This window comes from Budorcas taxicolor, chromosome 13 (assembly GCF_023091745.1).
Source record: "Budorcas taxicolor isolate Tak-1 chromosome 13, Takin1.1, whole genome shotgun sequence".
NCBI lineage: Eukaryota > Metazoa > Chordata > Mammalia > Artiodactyla > Bovidae > Budorcas > Budorcas taxicolor.
This window is the reverse complement of record NC_068922.1, coordinates 74541663-74559457: the sequence shown is the minus strand read 5'-3', so window position 1 is coordinate 74559457 and position 17795 is coordinate 74541663. Positions and strand designations below refer to the sequence as shown.

The window sequence follows — 17795 nt, the reverse complement described above, 5'->3', positions numbered from 1 at the left end:
AACCATCATTATTTCTCTTTCCTGCTTTCACACATTTGATAACAAAAAGGTTGCACGCCCTGAGCCTGTCCTGGGAGCTGGGGCCATCTGTAGGCAGTGCACGTGCAGAGAACCTAGCTTCAGAGGCTCACCAGAAGCCCACAGCCCTTGGGGAAATGCCAGCCCCCCTGAGGGTGATTCCAGCAGCTTGTGTGTGTCCTCCTGGATTGGCAGTGTTTGCTTGAACCCCAGTTGGAGAGGTCTCTGGGCCCTGAAGATCTGCAGGTTAGTGACACAGAGACAATTGAGGGTGCGGTGGCGGTGGGGCTTCCCACAGTGAAGCCTGGCAAGGAGAGGTCTTGATATGATGCTCAGTGGAAGGAAAGGGAAGTACGCGCCTTGGGCATTGACTTTGAGGCTTGCTGGGGCCCAAGGGGTGGTTCCTATTATCACACACATTTTACTGGATGAGGACATTGAGGCTCAGGCACCCAAGGGAAGGGACTTGCCTAGGATCACACAGAAAGAGATGGGTAGGGGGAAACTGAACCAAGGTCCCAGCCAAGCAGGGACTGCTGGCATTGGGCGGGCTGACTTCTGCACTTCCCTCCCTCTTGCCCCGCTTGGGTCCCCCACTTGTCTTGACAAGGCCAGGCTTGTCACGGGGCTCCGTACAGGCCTCTCCACCCTCCCGGTTGCCAGCGACCCGCCCCATCCCCTCCCAATCTCCGAGGGAGGAGGGGAGAGTGGGAGAGAGGAGGGGGGCTCGGGGAGGCTCGGCTTTATAAAGGCGGCTGGACCAGCGCTGCCCGCCAGACCCCGCCGCCTGGATCCCCTGCGCTGCCCGCCGCCCCACGTGACCGCGCCGACCACCAGCTCCACCGCGAGTGAGTTGGGGGCGCGCCCCTATCTGCCCTCAGACTCTCGCCCAGCCCCCTGATCTACTGAACCTGGGCTGGGGAAAAGGGCCTCTGAAGGAGAGCGCTGAGATTGGGTTGGGGGGCATCAGGCAGAATCCCAACGACAGGGATTTAGGACCTGGAGGAGCCGGGAGCCCCGGGAGCCGGAGGTCGGGTCGGCCGCCTGCTCCCTCGGCTCCTCAGATTCGCGGCCTAGGAGACCGCAAGCCACCCCCCAGGAATGCGCGTGCAGCCGTTCCCACGGTAACGTGCAAGCCGCACCCGCCCTCCGCCGAGGAAAAGGGGAGGTTGCTGCGGGGGCTGGGGGGCTTGATCCCCGGGAGGTCCAGACTCGTCACGCGGCGGTTGCACGAGGGAACAGAGAAGGTGCCCTTGCTCTCCTCCGGTGCCCCAAATCCTCCGAGCGTAAGGGAGCACGTCGCCTAAGCCTCAGTTTCCGCATCTGTCAAATGGAGGCAATGTTACTGGTTGCAAGTTCCCCGAAGAGCGATCTCGAGCTTAACGAGCCGGGTCATCCCCCTCCTCTGGTTGGCCATCCGAGGAGTGGGTTTTAGCGGCCTGGATGACTCCTGCGATCCCCACCCCATCCCCAGGCCCGCTCGCCATGGCCCTCTTCGGGGCCCTGATCCTAGCGCTGCTGGCTGGCGCTCACGCCGAGCTCCCCGGCTGCAAGATTCGCATCACCTCCAAGGCACTGGAGCTGGGTAAGGCGCGGGGGTGCTGTGGGGTGGGGGCGGGTAGTGAGGAGGTGAGGTGTGTGTGTGTGTGTGTGTGTGTGTGTGCGCGCGCGTGTGTGTGTGTGGAGGAACTAAGGACCTCACTGCGGCTTCAGTGAAGCAGGAGGGGCTGCGCTTTCTGGAACAAGAGCTGGAGACCGTGACCATCCCGGATCTGCGGGGCAGTGAGGGCCACTTCTTCTACAACATCTCTGAGTGAGTCGGGGTCAAGGGGGCGGGGCCTGAGCAGGGGCGGAGGCTTAGGAAATACCTACGGAGTCTCGGGAGAAGGGAGGGCTGAGTGGATTGGGGGCGTGGCCTGATCGCCGAGGCTGGACTTAAGAAACAGGATGAGGCCGGAAAAGATGAAGGCCTGGCCCGCCTACCGAGGCGGGACCAAGCCGATAGGCGTGGCCTAGAAGTAGGCGGGACCAAGAAAAGCAAAGTCGAACCTGTGGAATTGAGGCTGGCACTAGAGGCGGAGTCAAGAAACTTGGCCAAGGAAGAGAGTGGGGTGTAGTGTACCCGGGTGGAGCTAATAGGAGAGGTCCGAGGGACAGGAGATAAAGGCCCGTGGTCTTTAGCCGCCCAGGTCAGGTTGGGCACGTGACGGGCAATGGGAGAATTCATTCCACTCACCCCAGCTTCCCCAAACCTGGAACGGAAGAGGAGCAAATGAATTTACTTCAGTTGGGTGGGATGCCCTTTTCTTGGTCCTGAATCTGACCCTGAGGCCTCCTACACAGGGTAAAGGTCACAGAGCTGCAGCTGACATTCTCTGAGCTCCATTTCCAGCCAGACCAGGAGCTGGTGCTACAAATCAACAATGCATCCTGGGGGCTGCGCTTCCGGAGACAGCTCCTCTACTGGTTCTTGTGAGGACCTGGCACCCCTGGGGGAGTGGAGAGTGGATTGGGAAGCCTGGGGGAACTGTGGAGCTGTGGGCAATCCCTTAGCCTTTCTGAGCCTCAGTTTCTCCATCTGTACAAAAGGGGCCGTCACACCCGTTTCACAGCCAGGTGGACTGTGCAGAAGCACATAAGCCTTATTAAGAGGGGTCATGGTGGTGGTGGGGGTTAAGGAGGAGGACAGTAAAGACTTGGTTAAGCTCCAAGCTGGAGTGACCATTAACACTCCCATTCCTACCGCAGCTACGATGGGGGCTATATCAACGCCTCTGCCGAGGGTGTATCCATCCACACTGCTCTGCAGCTCTCCCGGGATCCCGCTGGCCGGATCAAAGTGTCCAATGTCTCCTGCCAGGCCTCTGTCTCCAGAATGCATGCAGCCTTTGGGGGAACCTTCAAGTAAGCCCTGTCCCCAATCCTAGCGTCCCCCGTTTCAGCCCCACAGGCCATTTGCCTAGTGCAATGCACAATGCACCGGCTTGGGAGTCAGATCAACTGGGTCCAGATCGCAGCCCCACCACTTCCTGGCTATGAGCTTGAGCAAGTTGCTGAAGCTCTCAAAGATGGGGATGGTAATAGGACCTATTCTATGAGATGTGAGGACTGTTCATCTTAATTTATGTAAAAATATTTATAACAGTACCTCACATATAATATGGGCTCACCACTTAGGTAAGAACCATTGTGAGGACCTAGTGTATACAGTGGGCATGTACTGGGCTCTCAATAATCGGTAGCTCTTAACCACTAATAACAAAAATAATAACATAGTTCCAAGATTGGGGCTGAGAAGGGGAATTTGTGCTGGTTCTGAAAGAAGGTGGGGGAGAGAAAATGGTGGATTTATTATCTGGTGTTGATACACAGTTTTTTTTTTTTTATTCATTCAACAAACGAAGTGTAGGCCAGGCCTCCAGGATTCAGAAAGGACACAGAGCCTGGCTGGAGGGATGAAACATTTGTTGTTGGGGCCTTGAGAGAGGGACCAAGAAAGTACTCTGGGAGGAGGAGGAGGAGTTCAGAGAAGAATAATCTAGGAGGACTGCCTGGAAGAGGAAGCATCTGTGCCCAGATGGGAAAATACAGGGTGGGAGCACTGAGGATGTAAGGGAAGACAGGAGTAAGGATATGGAGCTGAGGATGCTCAGAGGCTTGAGGAACTCTGGGTCCATTCATTTGATTGGTGGGGGATGGGGTGAGAGAAGAGGTCTTGAGAACCAGTATGGAGAAGGAATTTGAGCCCACATCTTTAATGGAAATTCCACTAAAGAGGTGGTAAATTAAGTTGAAGTAGAGGTATTCTGCCCACCCACCCCCATCTCTGATCACTGTGATTTCTCCCAGAACTGGGTTGGGGTGAGGGCAGGGTCTGGACTCACCTGGCCTCTCCTCTCCTCACAGGAAGGTGTATGAATTCCTCTCCACGTTCATCACCTCAGGGATGCGCTTCCTCCTCAACCAGCAGGTGCGGACAGTGGCAGGAGGTGGGGGGGGGGGGGCACGTGTTGGAGGACAACGGGGGGTGGGTGTGCCCTCTCTTGCCAAGACCTTGACTGGGGCCGCCACCTCCCAGATCTGCCCCGTGCTCTACCACGCAGGGACTGTGCTTCTCAACTCGCTGCTGGACACCGTGCCTGGTGAGTTGTGCAGACAGGGTGGGGAGCTCTGGGCCTCGCCCTGGCGCGGGGGTGGGGAGGAGGCTGGGTGGGCAGCTGTCAGGTAGCATTTGAGGAGGCCCCTTCCCCGCCCTGTGATGGAGCAGCCCTGGGTTCATAGGTAGCCTCCTGCCACCGACTCCGTGTGGTCAGTACTCACTCTCTCCCTCCTTGGTTTCCTTGCTTGGCTGACGACACTTCCTCAGGGCTCGCTGTGAGGGTTGACTGAGGGCATGGTGGTCGTGATCCTTAATACGTGTCTGCTGTGGGGGCCTCATTTGTATTCAACTCCTAGCATTTAATAGGAGCTCAGTTAACATGACTTCCCTTTCCCTAAGAGATGAGATCATCATGTCACATGCATGGGGCACAGGATGGGAAGGAGAGGGCAGGGGAAACCAAACCATCGAGAGAAGGGAATCCCTTGCCATCTTAGAGTACTTCTTAAATTTCTTTTTATTTATTTATTTGGCTGTGCCAGGTCTTAATTGTGACATGCAGGATCTTTAGTTGCAGCATGCAAACTCTTAATTGCAGCATGTGGGATCTAATTCCCTGACCAGGGATCAAACCCGGGCCCCTGCATTGGGAGCATGGAGTCTTAGCCACTGGCCCACCAGGGAAGTCTCTCCCTTGCAATATTATTTAGTGACTTGATGAAACCTATGTAGTAGTAGTAGCAGCAAACAACAACAACAATAATCGTCATCGGGGGGTGGGGGTGGGGGCGTCCCTGGTGGCTCAGTGATTAGAACCCAGTGTTTTCACTGCCATGGCCCCAGGTTCAGTTCCTGGTTGGGGAACTAAAATGCAGCAAGCTGAGCAGTGCGGCCAAAAACAAACCAAGAGAACAGCAAAAGCCACAATAATAATAGCTAACACTGTTGACCACTGCACACCAGGCACTAAATGCTTTCCACTTATAGTAAAACTGATTTGAGCTTCATAAGCACCCTGTGAGGGAAGTATTCTAATCCCCCTTCTATGAATAAGCAGCTGAGGCCTGGAGAGCCTAAGCACCCAGCCCAGCACCACACAGCTTTGCGTGACTCCAGCCCCTCCCCACAGTGCGCAGTGCTGTGGACGAGCTCGTTGGCATCGACTACTCCCTCCTGAAGGATCCCGTGGCCTCCACCAGCAACCTGGACATGGGATTCCGGGTGAGCTGCCCAGCTGGTGTGTGCAACCGGACCCCCTCCTTCTCCCCTAAAGCACACTCTGATGTGGCCACTCCACTGGCGGGGATGCTGTGGCCTCAGGCTCAACTCCTGGGTCTGACACTCGAGCCTTGTTAATCTGGTCTGGTCCCACCTTTCCAGCTTCATCCTTTGCAGCTGTGTGTGTGTGTGTGTGTGTGTGTGTGTGTCCCACCTTTCCAGCTTCATCCTTTGCAGCTGTGTCTGTGTGTGTGTGTGTGTGTAGTAAATCGCTTCAGTTGTGTCCAGCTCTTTGCGACCCTGTGGACTGTAGCCCTCCAGGCTTCTCTGTCTGTGGAGTTCTCCAGGCAAGAATACTGGAGTGGGTTGCCATGCCCTCCTCCAGGGGATCTTCCCGACCCAGGGATTGAACCCACGTCTCTTACGTCTCTTGCATTGCAGGCAAGTTCTTTACTCCAATGCCACCTGGGAAACTGCTACTCTTTCCCAAAGATGCCCTTCGCTTCCTATCTCAGGGCCTTTGCTCACGTACTGTCTTCCCCCATCTCTCCCAGAAGGAACTGAACATTCAGCTTTAACACACGCAATCTCATTCCCTCCTCTCATAACCCTGTAAATCAGGTCCTAATGTTTTATTATTTCAGGGATGCGCAGACTTGCTCAGGGAGGCCACGTTCCTTGTCCAAGGCCACTCAACTAGTCTGTGGCCATGCCCATTGCTTTCCCTAATGGAGTGTTGCCGAGTTTCAGAGCAGAGAGGCTCGTTAGAGTGCCGGAAGGTCAGCTCCCGCTCTGCCACTTACTAGCTGTGTGATATTAAGCCAGTGGCTTAACGTTTCTGTACCCGTTTCCTCAAATGGAAATGGAAATAATACAGTAAGAAAAGATAATCTCATGGGATGTTGTGTGGATTAAAGGAGTTGGTCTAGGTAAGCGGCACAGAAGTGCTCCGTACGTGGAGGCAGTAGTTGCCATCATTACTACCGTCTAGTTTTCAAGGACTACTCAAGGGCCACCTCCCCCCTGAACCCTCTCATGTGTTGCTCCTTCAGTCGGATGGGACTGTGCCCTCGGAGCACTCCAGCTACCCTCCCTTCCATGCTTTTTAAGAAAAGTACCTGTTGAGTCCCCCCAAGGTCAACAATGAGGTCCAGTCCTCCACCATGCTGTCTGGGGACAGTGAATTATATGCCTCAAGACATCCGGGTGCTGGACCAGTCTGCCTGGCCCTGACCCTGATCCTCCAACACCAGGGGGCCTTCTATCCCCTGACTGAGGCCAACTGGAGTCTGCCCAACCGGGCGGTGGAGCCCCAGCTGCAGGAGGAAGAGCGGATGGTGTACGTGGCCTTCTCTGAGTTCTTCTTCGACTCTGCCATGGAGAGCTACTTCCGGGCAGGAGCCCTGAAGCTCTCGCTGGTGGGGGACAAGGTAAGCCGGGATCTGTTTGTGAGGTGGGGCCTGTGATGTGGCTTCTGCCTTACCCCCGATTCCCCTGCGCAGGTACCTCATGACCTGGATATGGTGTTGAGGGCCTCCTACTTTGGGAGCATCGTCCTAATGGTGAGTGTGGGTGGGAGGTGGGAGCCTGGTCAGGCGCGTGGGCACACCAAGTGTACACCCATGAGGGGACTGGCGAGGCGAGCAAGGCCCCCAGCGGCAGCCACAGAGTAGACAGAAGGCCTGGCCTGCCTTGTGGCCACAGCCCCTGACTTGGCCAGAGTCTATGAAGGTTCCCAGGTCTGCGAGGAAGACTTTGCTATTCTTGCTTCATCTCTTTCGGGAAAACCAAGATGAAGGTGGGCTGAGAACCAAGGCAGGCCAGTGTAGGGACTTTAATAGCAACTGAAATATCAGCCTGGGCCTCCCTACGGGTTCAGATGGTAAAGAATCTGCCTGCAATGTGGGAGACCCGGGTATTATCCTTTTTGCTTCTTTTCCCTTGTTTAATGGAGAGTTAAAAATTTTTAAAAAATACTTCAGTTCGGTTCAGTCGCTCAGTTATGTCCGATTCTTTGCGACCCCATGGACTGCAGCACACCAGGCCTCCCTGTCCATCACCAGCTCCCAGAGTTTACCCAAACCCATGTCCATATCTTTAGTGATCATTAAAGGACTTGTCCTCGGTTCTAGCTTATAAAATGATGGAGCTGGGATTTGAACCTGGGTATGAATCTTGGTGATTCAAGGTTACCCTACTTCTCTATACTGTGTAGCCTCCCAGAGTTGTCATGAGGATTGAATGCGTTGATACTTATAATGACAACACCAGCTGCTATGAATGCTATCCTTGTCGTCATCACTGGCATCAAGAGCGTGGACTCTGTTGCCATGATTGCTTGGGTCTCAGTCCCAGTTCTTCAACTCACTAACACAACTTGGACAGGTTACTTAACCTCCCTCTACTTCAATTTTCCCATCTCAAAAGTGGGTATATGTTAATAGCTGCTTCACACAGTTACTGTGAGGTTTAAATGAGCGAACACATGTGAAGTGTTTGGTGAAAAGCAAGCAGGTGGTCACGACACTGCCTGTAGAAGAAACAGCTCAGCACATTCAAGAAAAAAGATATGGCAGGGCGCTGAGTTTTGTTATTTATTAATTTTTTTGTCAAGTCATGTGGCTTGTGGGATCTTAGTTCCCTGAGCAGGGATTGTACCCAGGCCCACGGCAGTGAAAGTATGGAGTCCTAACCAGGGCTGGTGGTGGTGGTTTAGTCGCTAAGTTGTGTCCAACTCTTTGCGATCCCATAGACTGCAGCCTGCCAGGCTCCTCTGTCCATGGGATTCTCCAGGCAAGAATACTGGAGTGGGTGGCCATTTCCTTCCCTAGGGGAACTTCCGGACCCAGGGATCGAACCTGCGCCTCCTACTTGGAGGCAGACCCTAACCACTGGACCACCAGGGAATTCCCTGGGGTATTTAATGCAAAGAGACTGTTCTGGGGGAGTCTGGATTGGAGCTGGGTCCTGAATATTGAGAACATGGGAAAACAGAGAAGGAAGGAGGCATTCCTAGAACGAGACATTCCCTTGTCTGAGCAAAGGCAGAGGATGGACACAGTCCTGGAGGGTTCCGGAAGCCACCGCTGTCTTCCTATTTGTGTCTGTGTGCTCCCAGAGGGTGAAACTACCCACTCCGCCCCAGGGACTCCTCAGGGAGGACTTGACTGGCCCTCCCTGCTGTGTCCCAGAGCCCGGCAGTGATCGACTCTCCACTGAAGCTGGAGCTGCGGGTCACAGAGCCTCCTCGTTGCACCATCAAGCCCTCGGGCACCACCGTCTCTGTCACCGCCAGTGTCACCATCGCCCTGGTGCCACCCAACCAGCCCGAGGTCCAGCTGTCCAGCATGATCATGGTGCGGACACCAGAGCAGGGGATGCAGAGGGTCAAGGAGCGGGGCCGCTACCCCCTTTCGGGCAGTAACACCACCCTCCCCGCTTTCCCGCCCAGGATGCCCGACTCAGCGCCAAGATGGCCCTCCGGGGGAAGGCGCTGCGCACCCAGCTGGACCTGCGCAGGTGGGCAGGTGTCTGAGGGTCTTGGGCCAGCCTGTAACCTCTCTGAGCGTCAGTGCCTTCAGGATAATCATACCTGCCCAGCGATACTGGGGAGCATTTCCTTCCAGGGGATCTTCCCGACCCAGGGATAGAACCCAGGTCTCCCACATTGGAGGCAGACGCTTTAACCTCTGAGCCACCAGGGAAGCCCAAAATTCAGTCATAGCTATCAGCCACCTGAGAGCCAGGGTCTTGTTAACGCATCAAGCGTTTCATTACAGTATAATTTCTCTGCATCCTCAACCACCCAGAAGCAGGCAGAGCACGTATGATGAGAGATGATCCAGCTGGCCCGGCAAGGTTAAATGACACACCCACTGTCACACAGCAAAGTGCGTAAGAACATAGATTTTTGCACAACTTAGTTTTGTGATCTTGAAACAAGTCCTTTTATCTTTCTGAGCTTCATTTTCCTCATGTATTAAATATAGAAAATAGTAGCATCTGCTGTCTAAGGCTATATTGTTCAGTGTAGCAGGCGCTAGCCACTGGTGGCTGTATACATTTAATTATAATGAAATAGTTCCTCACTTGCTCATTTCTATAACCATGGTAGCTAGTGGCTACTGTGTGGCTGGTGTAGAACACTTTACAAGAGCCTAGATTCTAGAGGCAGGTTCTGGAATTTCTCAGCTGTGTGACCTTATGCAAATCAGTCTCTCTGGGCCTCTATGAATGCAAATTTTAATAATGCCTATTCCTTAGGATTATGAGGATTAAATCATGTGGCATTTAAAAATATTTCAGTATTTAGCTTTTTAACATGCCTGGTATCTGGCAGGAAGCAAGCACTGACAGTTTTGCTAAATAAAAGTAAACAACACACGGAAGTGAAAGTGAAGTTGCTCAGTCATGTCCGACCCCATGGACTGTAGCCTACCAGGCTCCTCGGTCCATGGGATTCTCCAGGCATGAATACTAGAGTGGGGTGCCATTTCCTTCTCCAGGGGATCGTTCCGATCCAGGGATTGAACTCGGGTCTCCCGCATTGTAGGCAGACTCTTTACCGTCTGAGCCCCCAGGGAAGCCCCAACACACAGAAAGCCATCAGCAAAAGTCTGGCTATAGGAGGTGCTCTACAAATAAAAAGTAGCAGACTTGAGATTCAAAACAAAACAAAACAACTCACCCAAGGATGCACAGCTGGAAAGTGCTAGAACCCCCTGGAAAGGTGTGTGGGTGGAACATCCAAGACGGAAGCTCAAGGGCTTCGGGTAGGCAGGCCTGGGTGGCCTGGGGAAGGGCCCCTGCCCACGGGACCCTTCTTTCTCTCCCATAGGTTCCGAATCTACTCAAACCAATCTGCATTGGAGTCACTGGCAGTGAGTTGGGAAGAGGGGGTGCAGGCACAAGGTTGGGGTCTGGGGAGGGCAGTGAAGGCCAGCCCACCCCCTCCTCACTGCCCTAACTTCCTGTCTCCCCGCTCCCAGCTGATACCACTGCAGACCCCTCTGAAGACCCTGCTGCAGATTGCAGTGATGCCCATGCTCAATGGTAGGGTCGGGGTGGGGGTGTGAGGAGGGAGGGGGAGAGGTAGGGGAGGGCTGGGTGGGTTCAGGCTGAGCTGACTGTTCCCGCCCACAGAGCGGACCTGGCGTGGGGTGCAGATCCCACTCCCCGAGGGAATTGACTTTGTGCGCGAGGTGGTGACAAACCACGCGGTGAGTAGAGGCGCTTGGGGAAGGAGGGCAGAGCCTTCCCCTCCCTCTACAGCTCTCCTCTGCCCTCCATGACCTGATCCCTGTTTCTCCCTTATCAACGGCATCTTTTTTTTTTTTAATTAATTTTTTTTCAACGGCTTCTTCTCATCTCAACCTTACATCAGATTCCTCCAGCCCTTTGCACAGGCTGCATCCTCACCTTGGAACACTCTTCCCTGATTCCATCCCCAATGCCTACTAATCTTTCAGGTCTTAACTAAGAGCTTGCCTCCTCCAGGAAGCCCTCCTGGACTTCCTGCAGCCTTTAGTTCAGCACCCATCACAGGGAGTTTTAAGAACCGCTCTGGTGCTCTGCTTCTCCCACTAGAATGAGGCCAGGGATTCTTTTCTGTGTCTCTAAACTCTATTCTCAGTAATGGAATAAAGAGACCCCTTTCTCTGCTCCTTCCTGTACAGGGCTTCCTCACCATCGGGGCTGACCTCCACTTTGCCAAAGGGCTGCGAGAGGTGATTGAGAAGAACCGGCCCGCTGATACCAGGGACCCCCGAACATCCAGTGCCCCACCACCCTCCACGGCAGCTCTCTGAGCCCTCAGCCCCTACCCTGGCAGCTGCATTCAGGACTCCACTGCCTTTCATCCCCTCCCTTATTCCATCACAGCCTCTAGTGTCCTCTATAACCCTCAGTGCCACAGAGAAGACGGGGTTTTAAGCTGTACCCAATTTAATTCCATAATCACAGTCAATCCATCAATTACAGTCCGTCCACTCTCCCTGTGGGGCTGTTCTGAGCTTTGTTTTGATTGTGGGATGCTATCAGTGCAATGAGGGCCATTCTTTCAGCAGGGAGGGGGTTAGGCCCCACCCTGGTGAGTTATAAAGTGCAAACTCCCCCCAAGTGAGGCGCTGGGGCCAGATCTGGGATGCACAGGGCAGTGGAGGGGGGTGCGAGCCGTTCTGGAAGCAGGGATCTGCCCCACAGGGGCATTCTGCATAAAGGGGGCCCTCTCTCCTGGCAGGAGAGGCTGGGAAGAGCTGGATCAGGCAGTGGGGGCTGGTCCTGTGGTTCTCAGTATGGCTGCTTATTCAGGAAGCGCGAGAACATGGTGAGGGCAGCCTGGGGCTTGTCGGTGGGGACCATGTGTCCAGCGCCCTGAAGGGCAAAGTTTTGTGAGATTTCCCTCCCTGGACGACCCCTGCCACTGGGTGCTTCCTTCATCCTACAGGATCCCTCTAGCCCATGACCCTCCTCCTCTGGTCCCTCCCTTTATCCCATCCCTGCCCAGAATTTGCCCTTCCAGGGGCCATGTGGTAACCCAGCATAAAGGTCGGAAGAAAAGGACAGGCAGGTTCTGCCGCACCCTCTCCCTCCTCCCTGGTCCTCATCAAGGTCCTACCTTGATGGTAAGGAAGGCGATGTGGGAGAACTCCTTCACGAAGCCAGCGATCTGCTCCCCGCTCTCCCCGTAGTCCACCAACCAGGGCCGGCGCTGGACTTCCATCTGCCCCGCCAGGAAAGACTTAGCGGCCTGCAGCTGCCCCCTTGCCTCTGCTCGCAGCCACCGGCCAGGCCTCAGGGGCCGGGAACACCTCCAGGTTTGCTCTCTGTCTGCCCCAGCCCGTCTGCCCTCCTCCGCACCTACTTGACCCTGGGGCTGGGGCCCCTGCCTCACCTTCTGGTTGAGGGAATCCACAAACCACTCGTCTCCCATGAAATTGCAGGCCATGTCCACATCGCCATTGTACAGCAGAATCCGGTATTTCTGAAGCAGCACAAGGGGGAAAATGAGGGGTTTGGAATAAGCCCAGACCCCAGCCCTCCCCTGGTTTAAGTCCTACCCACCGGCTAAATTGCATAAACAAGGAAACCCTTGTGTTTTCTGACCACTTCCTACATGGCGAGAGCCCTACTGAATGCTTTACCTATGAAGCATTTTACTATGATACCATTAGTAACCCCATTTTACAGATGGGAAAATCAAGCCTCAGATATGTGAGAGACTTGCCCAGGGTCACCTGGCTAGTGACCCCAGAGCCCATACTCTACCCACTGTGCTCTGCATAACTTGGTCCTGCCCTGGCTCAGCCAGTATCTCCTAGGTAACCTACCGTATCTTCTAGGTGACCTTGGGCAAGGTCCTCTCCCACCCTGGACCTCTGTTTGCCCCTTGTAGCATGATCTGACTAGCTCTTCTCACATTAAAGGCTCCTTGATTGATGGAGACCCTTCAGACTCTTCCCACAGAGCAGCATCAGGTAGGGACAGAGCCAGGTTAAAATCCTGACCCTGTTGACCACAAGTCAGCTCTTGGCAAGTGACTTCACTTTTTGGGGAGTTTCAGCTTCCCCTGCCCCGAGTGGCACCCTAAAGGAGCCCCCACCTTGCCACGCTGCTCCAGGGTCCCAGGCTGCTGATGGACCCAGCTGTGGCTGCTGCCCACTCACCTGTGCAGAGAGCAGCTTCAGGTACTGGGAACACATGCTTTGGTAGAGACGGCGGTACTGGATATTCACCAGGAAGCTGCAGGACCACATGGGCAGTAAGAAAAAGAGACCACAGATCAGACCTTATCCCCTCCCTGCTCCTGTTCCCAAGCTCCAGCCCAAGAGAGACAGACAGCTGGGATCCAGCCCCTCCTTGGGCATGTAACCTCTCTGGGACTCACCTAGATGAGGGGAGGTGGGGCTGGAATCCAGCAGACCCCAAATCACCCCCATTTAGAAATGTACAGGGACGCTTTTTTCCCGTGGCTGGGGTGCCACTGGCGTTAAGGCAGAAGGGCTCGTGCTGACCAATCAGAATGGACCTGACTGGCCCCTGGTGTGGTCACCTTCTTACTTGTAGGTGTCACAGGAGACAGCTGCGGGTGGTACTAAAGTCAGGGAGGGGCAGGGGATGGGAGTGTCTACTGAATACCAGCGTAAGCAACTGACATTTTAACAACCAGAGCGGCCATTTAAGAGTTAAGTGGCTGAATATCAGTCCATCTGGGGGTCAGGGACCTTGAACATCCTATTGGAACAATTCATGGTCACGAGCCAAATGCACCTGGTGTCCTCAATGAGAAACCCTAGGCACAGGATGCCTGGGGACCTTTCTGAGGCCCACAGGCCCCAACAATCCGCCACCCTCGGGCCACGAGCACCCACAGAAACCCACTTGCACATGTCCCAGCGGGGCAGCTGCTCGGGAATGTGGAGCGCCTTCCGCACTTGAGGGTCGTTGAGGTAGTTGGAGGCGGCCGTGGTGTTGGTGCAGGGGGGATCCAGGTGCACCTTCTCCCCGGAACGCAGCAGCATCTGGGAGGGGGGCACAGAGGGTCAGGATCTTGGCTTCCCTGCCCTGCTGTCCCTCCCCGTCCCTGCTGGGAGGAAGCCCGGGCCCATGCACACCTGATGCCACGCCCGCTTGAGTGGCAGGCGGGTGAAGATGTTGCCCAGATCCTGGACCACGACAGTGTCCTTCTCATGCCTGCAAGCGCAGTTGGGGGGAATGGGTGCTGGGCGCCCAGATGGGGCTGGGGTTGGCACACGGGACGCCTGGCAGGGCCTACCTTACATGGCTGGGCACCCCCCCAGCACATGGAGCATAGAGGTTGTAGATGTTGAGGCCGGAGCTGGCCACGATGTGGGACACTTCCTGAAGCTGCAATGACACCCCCCAAGCCGCCATGCTTTACGGAATCCTGGCCTCCCACCACCTCCCCAACAGCGCCCCAAGACTTTTTCTTTCTTTTTTTTGCCCTGTCAGGCGGCACATGGGATCTTAGTTCCCCGATGGACCGGGGATCCAACCCGCACGCCCTGTCTTGGGAGTAACGAGCCTTAACCGTTGGGAGCACCAGGGAAGTCCCGCAGCCCAAGATTTACTGCTGTTCTACTTGCCTGGCCATTATCCTTCCCCCACCTCCCCCAGGGAAACTGAGCTTCAGTGGAAGGAATCTGCTGGTCCTGAGCCCCCATCCTTGTGCCTCTTCAAGCACTGTGACTTCCACATGCTTGGCCTCAGTTTCCTTATCTGGAAAATGCGGATGATACAAGCTCCCTCGAAAGGGACTTTCGGAGGAGGAACAATCTGCGTGGCCATCACTGAGCACAGCCATGGCACATCAGACGCTGGACGAGGGAGACGCCCTTTCCCCTCATAGGGAGACCTTGGGCAGTGGCGTGGGACCGCACCCACACTCCAAAGCACCCGCATGAAGGCGGGAGAAACAGGTTAATCCCTTAGTCGGGAAGATCTCCTGGAGAAGGAAATGGCACCCCACCCCAGTATTTCTGCCTGGAGAATCCCATGGACAGAGGAGCCTGGTGGGCTACACTCCACAGGGTCACATAGTAGGACACAACCGACTAAACAACACCAAGCAGGATATAAAATAAAGGGGGATGGGCAGGATGGGGGCTGTCGGGCGGTGGCGCGGGGCGGGGGCAGAACCGCACATTGGCCAGGCATTCTGGCTCTTTGTTGTCATGGAAGTTACATTTGTTTTGAGAGCAACAGTGCGTCTGCAGGGAAGACCAGAGCCTGTAAGAGATGAATGATAACTGCTTAGGCCCACGGTGGGCCAGAGAAGGCAAGTACCCCACCTTCTCAACTTCCCCGTCAGGGCTTGGACCCAAGGGACCTGTTTCCTGGGGACAAAGACATTTATCAGAGGGCGTGATATGTAGCTCCCAAACCTAGCTGCCCTGGGGCCATCCTGCCAGCCCTCCTTCATTTCTTTACATTCTGATCTTTACATGAAAGACCCTTTCATCTTTCCACACCAAAACCCCAGCCTCACCCACCTCCCCTGCCCCCCAACTTCTGCTCATAAACCAGGGCAGGACCGGAGATAGCATGTGCCTGGAGGACAGACCTGAGACCCCTATGACCCACCACGCCACAGGGATTGCCCAGTGGTCCTCTCCCATACCTGTTCCCCAGAAGGCCATGGTAGTAGGCGAAATAGACCAGGGAGTTGTCATTCTGCTCATAGGAAGAGAGTCCATTGCCCACCGCCAGCCCCTGTGAAACACCCAGGGCGTTCAGCTCATCTGGACCTGGGCCAGAAGAGCCTCCTTTGACCTCCACCCAAACCTTAAGCAGTCTGGAAGCTGAAACCCAGTTTGTGGGAGTGGTTGGGCGGGGGAGGCCACTCGGTGTAAAGAATGGAGTTGGCAGCTTGATGAGTGAGCTTCCGGTCAGGCGAGGGGAGGCACGCAGCCCAGAGGGGCCAGCGAGTGGCAAGGGGTGTCATGAAGGAAGAGGTGGACGAAGGAGCTGACGTTCTGCTCATAGAGCAGGGGAGGTAGGACCTGGGGTACCACATGCCTGGGGAGACCTGCCGCAGGGAATTGCCCAAGACGTGGGTGGAGGAGCGGATCTGTTTGACCTTGCTAACCACAAGTCTAGGCCTCCCTCCCCTCCTGCAGCCTCCCTGCACCTGAAGGTTCATGCTGGGGTCCTGCATGACCAGCACTGCCAGGGTTGGGATGTAGATGCCGGCATAGCTCTCACCAGTCAGGAAAAGCTCATTGCCCTTGTATTCCGGGAACAGGCAGAAGAAATCTTTAAGGGCTTCGAAGTTGCTCTGGGCTACCTGGAGATGGCAGGATAGAGGGAATCAGAAAGTGGTGGTTCTTGAGCTACAAACAATCTCAGAGATAATGACACCCACCCACCCTGTTTGTGCAAGAGCCTGTGACTAGTCCGAGCCCACACCCCAGAGCTGGTGACAGAGCCACAAATGGGCCCCAAAACCAGGCTCTCTTTCTCCTTGCGTCACGCCAGCCAGGGAGACTGGGACATGAGGGCGGACTCTGGACTCACCTCCGTGTCATTGGTGGCATAATACTTGTCATCGGAGTAGGAGAAGCCCACTCCAGCTGGGGACTCGAGGTATAACACGTTCGCAATCTAGAGGGGAAGTGGAAATGAGTTGAGGGGGGCGGTTCCCTTCCCCATCCAACTGCTGAGACACCCACCCAGGACCCAGAGGGGCAGCGATACCAGGTTCCAGGAGTAGGGGTTGTACTCCAGGGTGACACCATCTGGCTGGATCTGTGGAGGAAAGAGATGGCTAAATTCCAAGAGTCAGCTGGGTAGGGGGTGCAGTGGGGGAAGGTCACCCTGCTGGGTATTGCACAACCAGGCAAAACCCCCTGAGATATGAAACTGTCAAGTCAGGGGTATGGATGAAGAAACCGAGGCTCAGGAAACGGACACATTTTTTGGAAGACCAAAGTCCTTTTCTCCCTCTTCCCGGGCCTTTTCCTTTGGGAACTGTCCCCTCCCTGCCTCTGACCAGGGGGTGACCCCGCTGCTCTCCACTCACCAGGAAGGGGCCGTGCTCTGTCAGGAGGCCGTCAAGGGAGCTACAGCCTGGCCCTCCATTGAGCCACAGAACCACGGGTCTGCTCTTCGGATCCTTCTGGGACTCCACAAACCTGGGGGGGCGGGGCAGGGAGTCAGTCTAGGGTGGGTGCTGGTGCGGGGGACTCTGTGCAGCTTGATCCTCCAGCCTTCCCTACTCCTGGATTTCCTCAGGGATTTTTTTTCTTCTTCATCTCACTTTGACCGCAGAGCATGCGAGTTCTTAGTCCCCCAACCAGGGATGGAAACCCAGTCCCCTGCAGCTGGAAGCATTGGAGCCTTAACCAGCGGACCCCCAGGGAAGTCCGATCCCTCAGGGGTCTTAAGGACAACCCCCCACACCATCATCTCCCCCCACGGTGGGCATTGCAGTGCCCCCCGCCCCCCCCAACGCCGTCCTGGGAGACAGGGCTGCAGACCAGTAGTGGAGGCGCTTGGAGCCGGAGCCTTTGAGGTAGCCGGAGTACTGGCGGAAAGAAGGCTGCTTGGCCAGCCCGGGCAGGAAGCGGATCTCGTCCTGGTCGGGGGCCGCTTCGCCCTCGGGCGCGCAGGCGAGCAGCAGCAGCAGCTGCAGCAGTAAGAGGACTGGCGGCCACAGCTCGGCTCGGAACATCTGCGGCAGGAAGCGGGTGCCCGCTGTGGCCTCGCCCGCTCCGTGCTCGGCCGCCCCTGGCGGGGAGCTGGCGGCGCACCCTCCAGGGAAGCCCCTGCCCTGCCCCAGCTCCCACCCGCCGTGCCTCCTCCGTCGCGCCCCGCCCGGGGGGCTCCCGGATCACTTCCAGCCTCCGGGATCCCTTCCAGCCCCGGGATCCCTCTCACCTCCGCTCCCTCGCGTCCTTGCTCTCCCGGAGGTGCCGGCCCGGCGACGGGAAGTCATGTGTAC

The 17795-nt window shown here is 55.8% G+C and overlaps 2 protein-coding genes across 3 annotated transcripts; one reads left to right on the top strand and one right to left on the bottom strand.

Annotated features, from left to right (window-relative positions):
• The first annotated feature begins 806 nt into the window (after positions 1 to 806).
• On the top strand, positions 807 to 11321 carry PLTP (phospholipid transfer protein). Of its 2 annotated transcripts, XM_052650665.1 has the most exons (16): positions 807 to 866; positions 1493 to 1603; positions 1732 to 1831; positions 2362 to 2490; positions 2767 to 2922; positions 3925 to 3988; positions 4097 to 4160; positions 5247 to 5338; positions 6589 to 6765; positions 6838 to 6897; positions 8527 to 8691; positions 8787 to 8854; positions 10173 to 10215; positions 10324 to 10387; positions 10478 to 10554; positions 11011 to 11321. In XM_052650665.1, the coding sequence occupies exons 2-16, from the start codon at positions 1504 to 1506 to the stop codon at positions 11140 to 11142; spliced, it is 1491 nt and encodes a 496-aa protein (XP_052506625.1). In that variant the 5' UTR covers positions 807 to 866; positions 1493 to 1503; the 3' UTR covers positions 11143 to 11321. The 2 variants fall into 2 exon arrangements, with proteins under 2 accessions (XP_052506625.1, XP_052506624.1); XM_052650664.1 differs by lacking the exon at positions 807 to 866 and having other exon boundaries at positions 1462 to 1603.
• Positions 11263 to 17795, bottom strand: CTSA (cathepsin A). The gene is made up of 15 exons (XM_052650666.1): positions 17732 to 17795; positions 17332 to 17525; positions 16875 to 16986; positions 16550 to 16600; positions 16370 to 16456; positions 15984 to 16139; positions 15474 to 15565; positions 14998 to 15082; positions 14109 to 14200; positions 13948 to 14026; positions 13715 to 13854; positions 13000 to 13075; positions 12228 to 12317; positions 11952 to 12056; positions 11263 to 11707 (listed from the first exon to the last, which is right to left on the bottom strand). Exons 2-15 carry the CDS (start codon positions 17523 to 17525, stop codon positions 11624 to 11626), a joined length of 1443 nt encoding a protein of 480 aa, XP_052506626.1. The 5' UTR covers positions 17732 to 17795; the 3' UTR covers positions 11263 to 11623.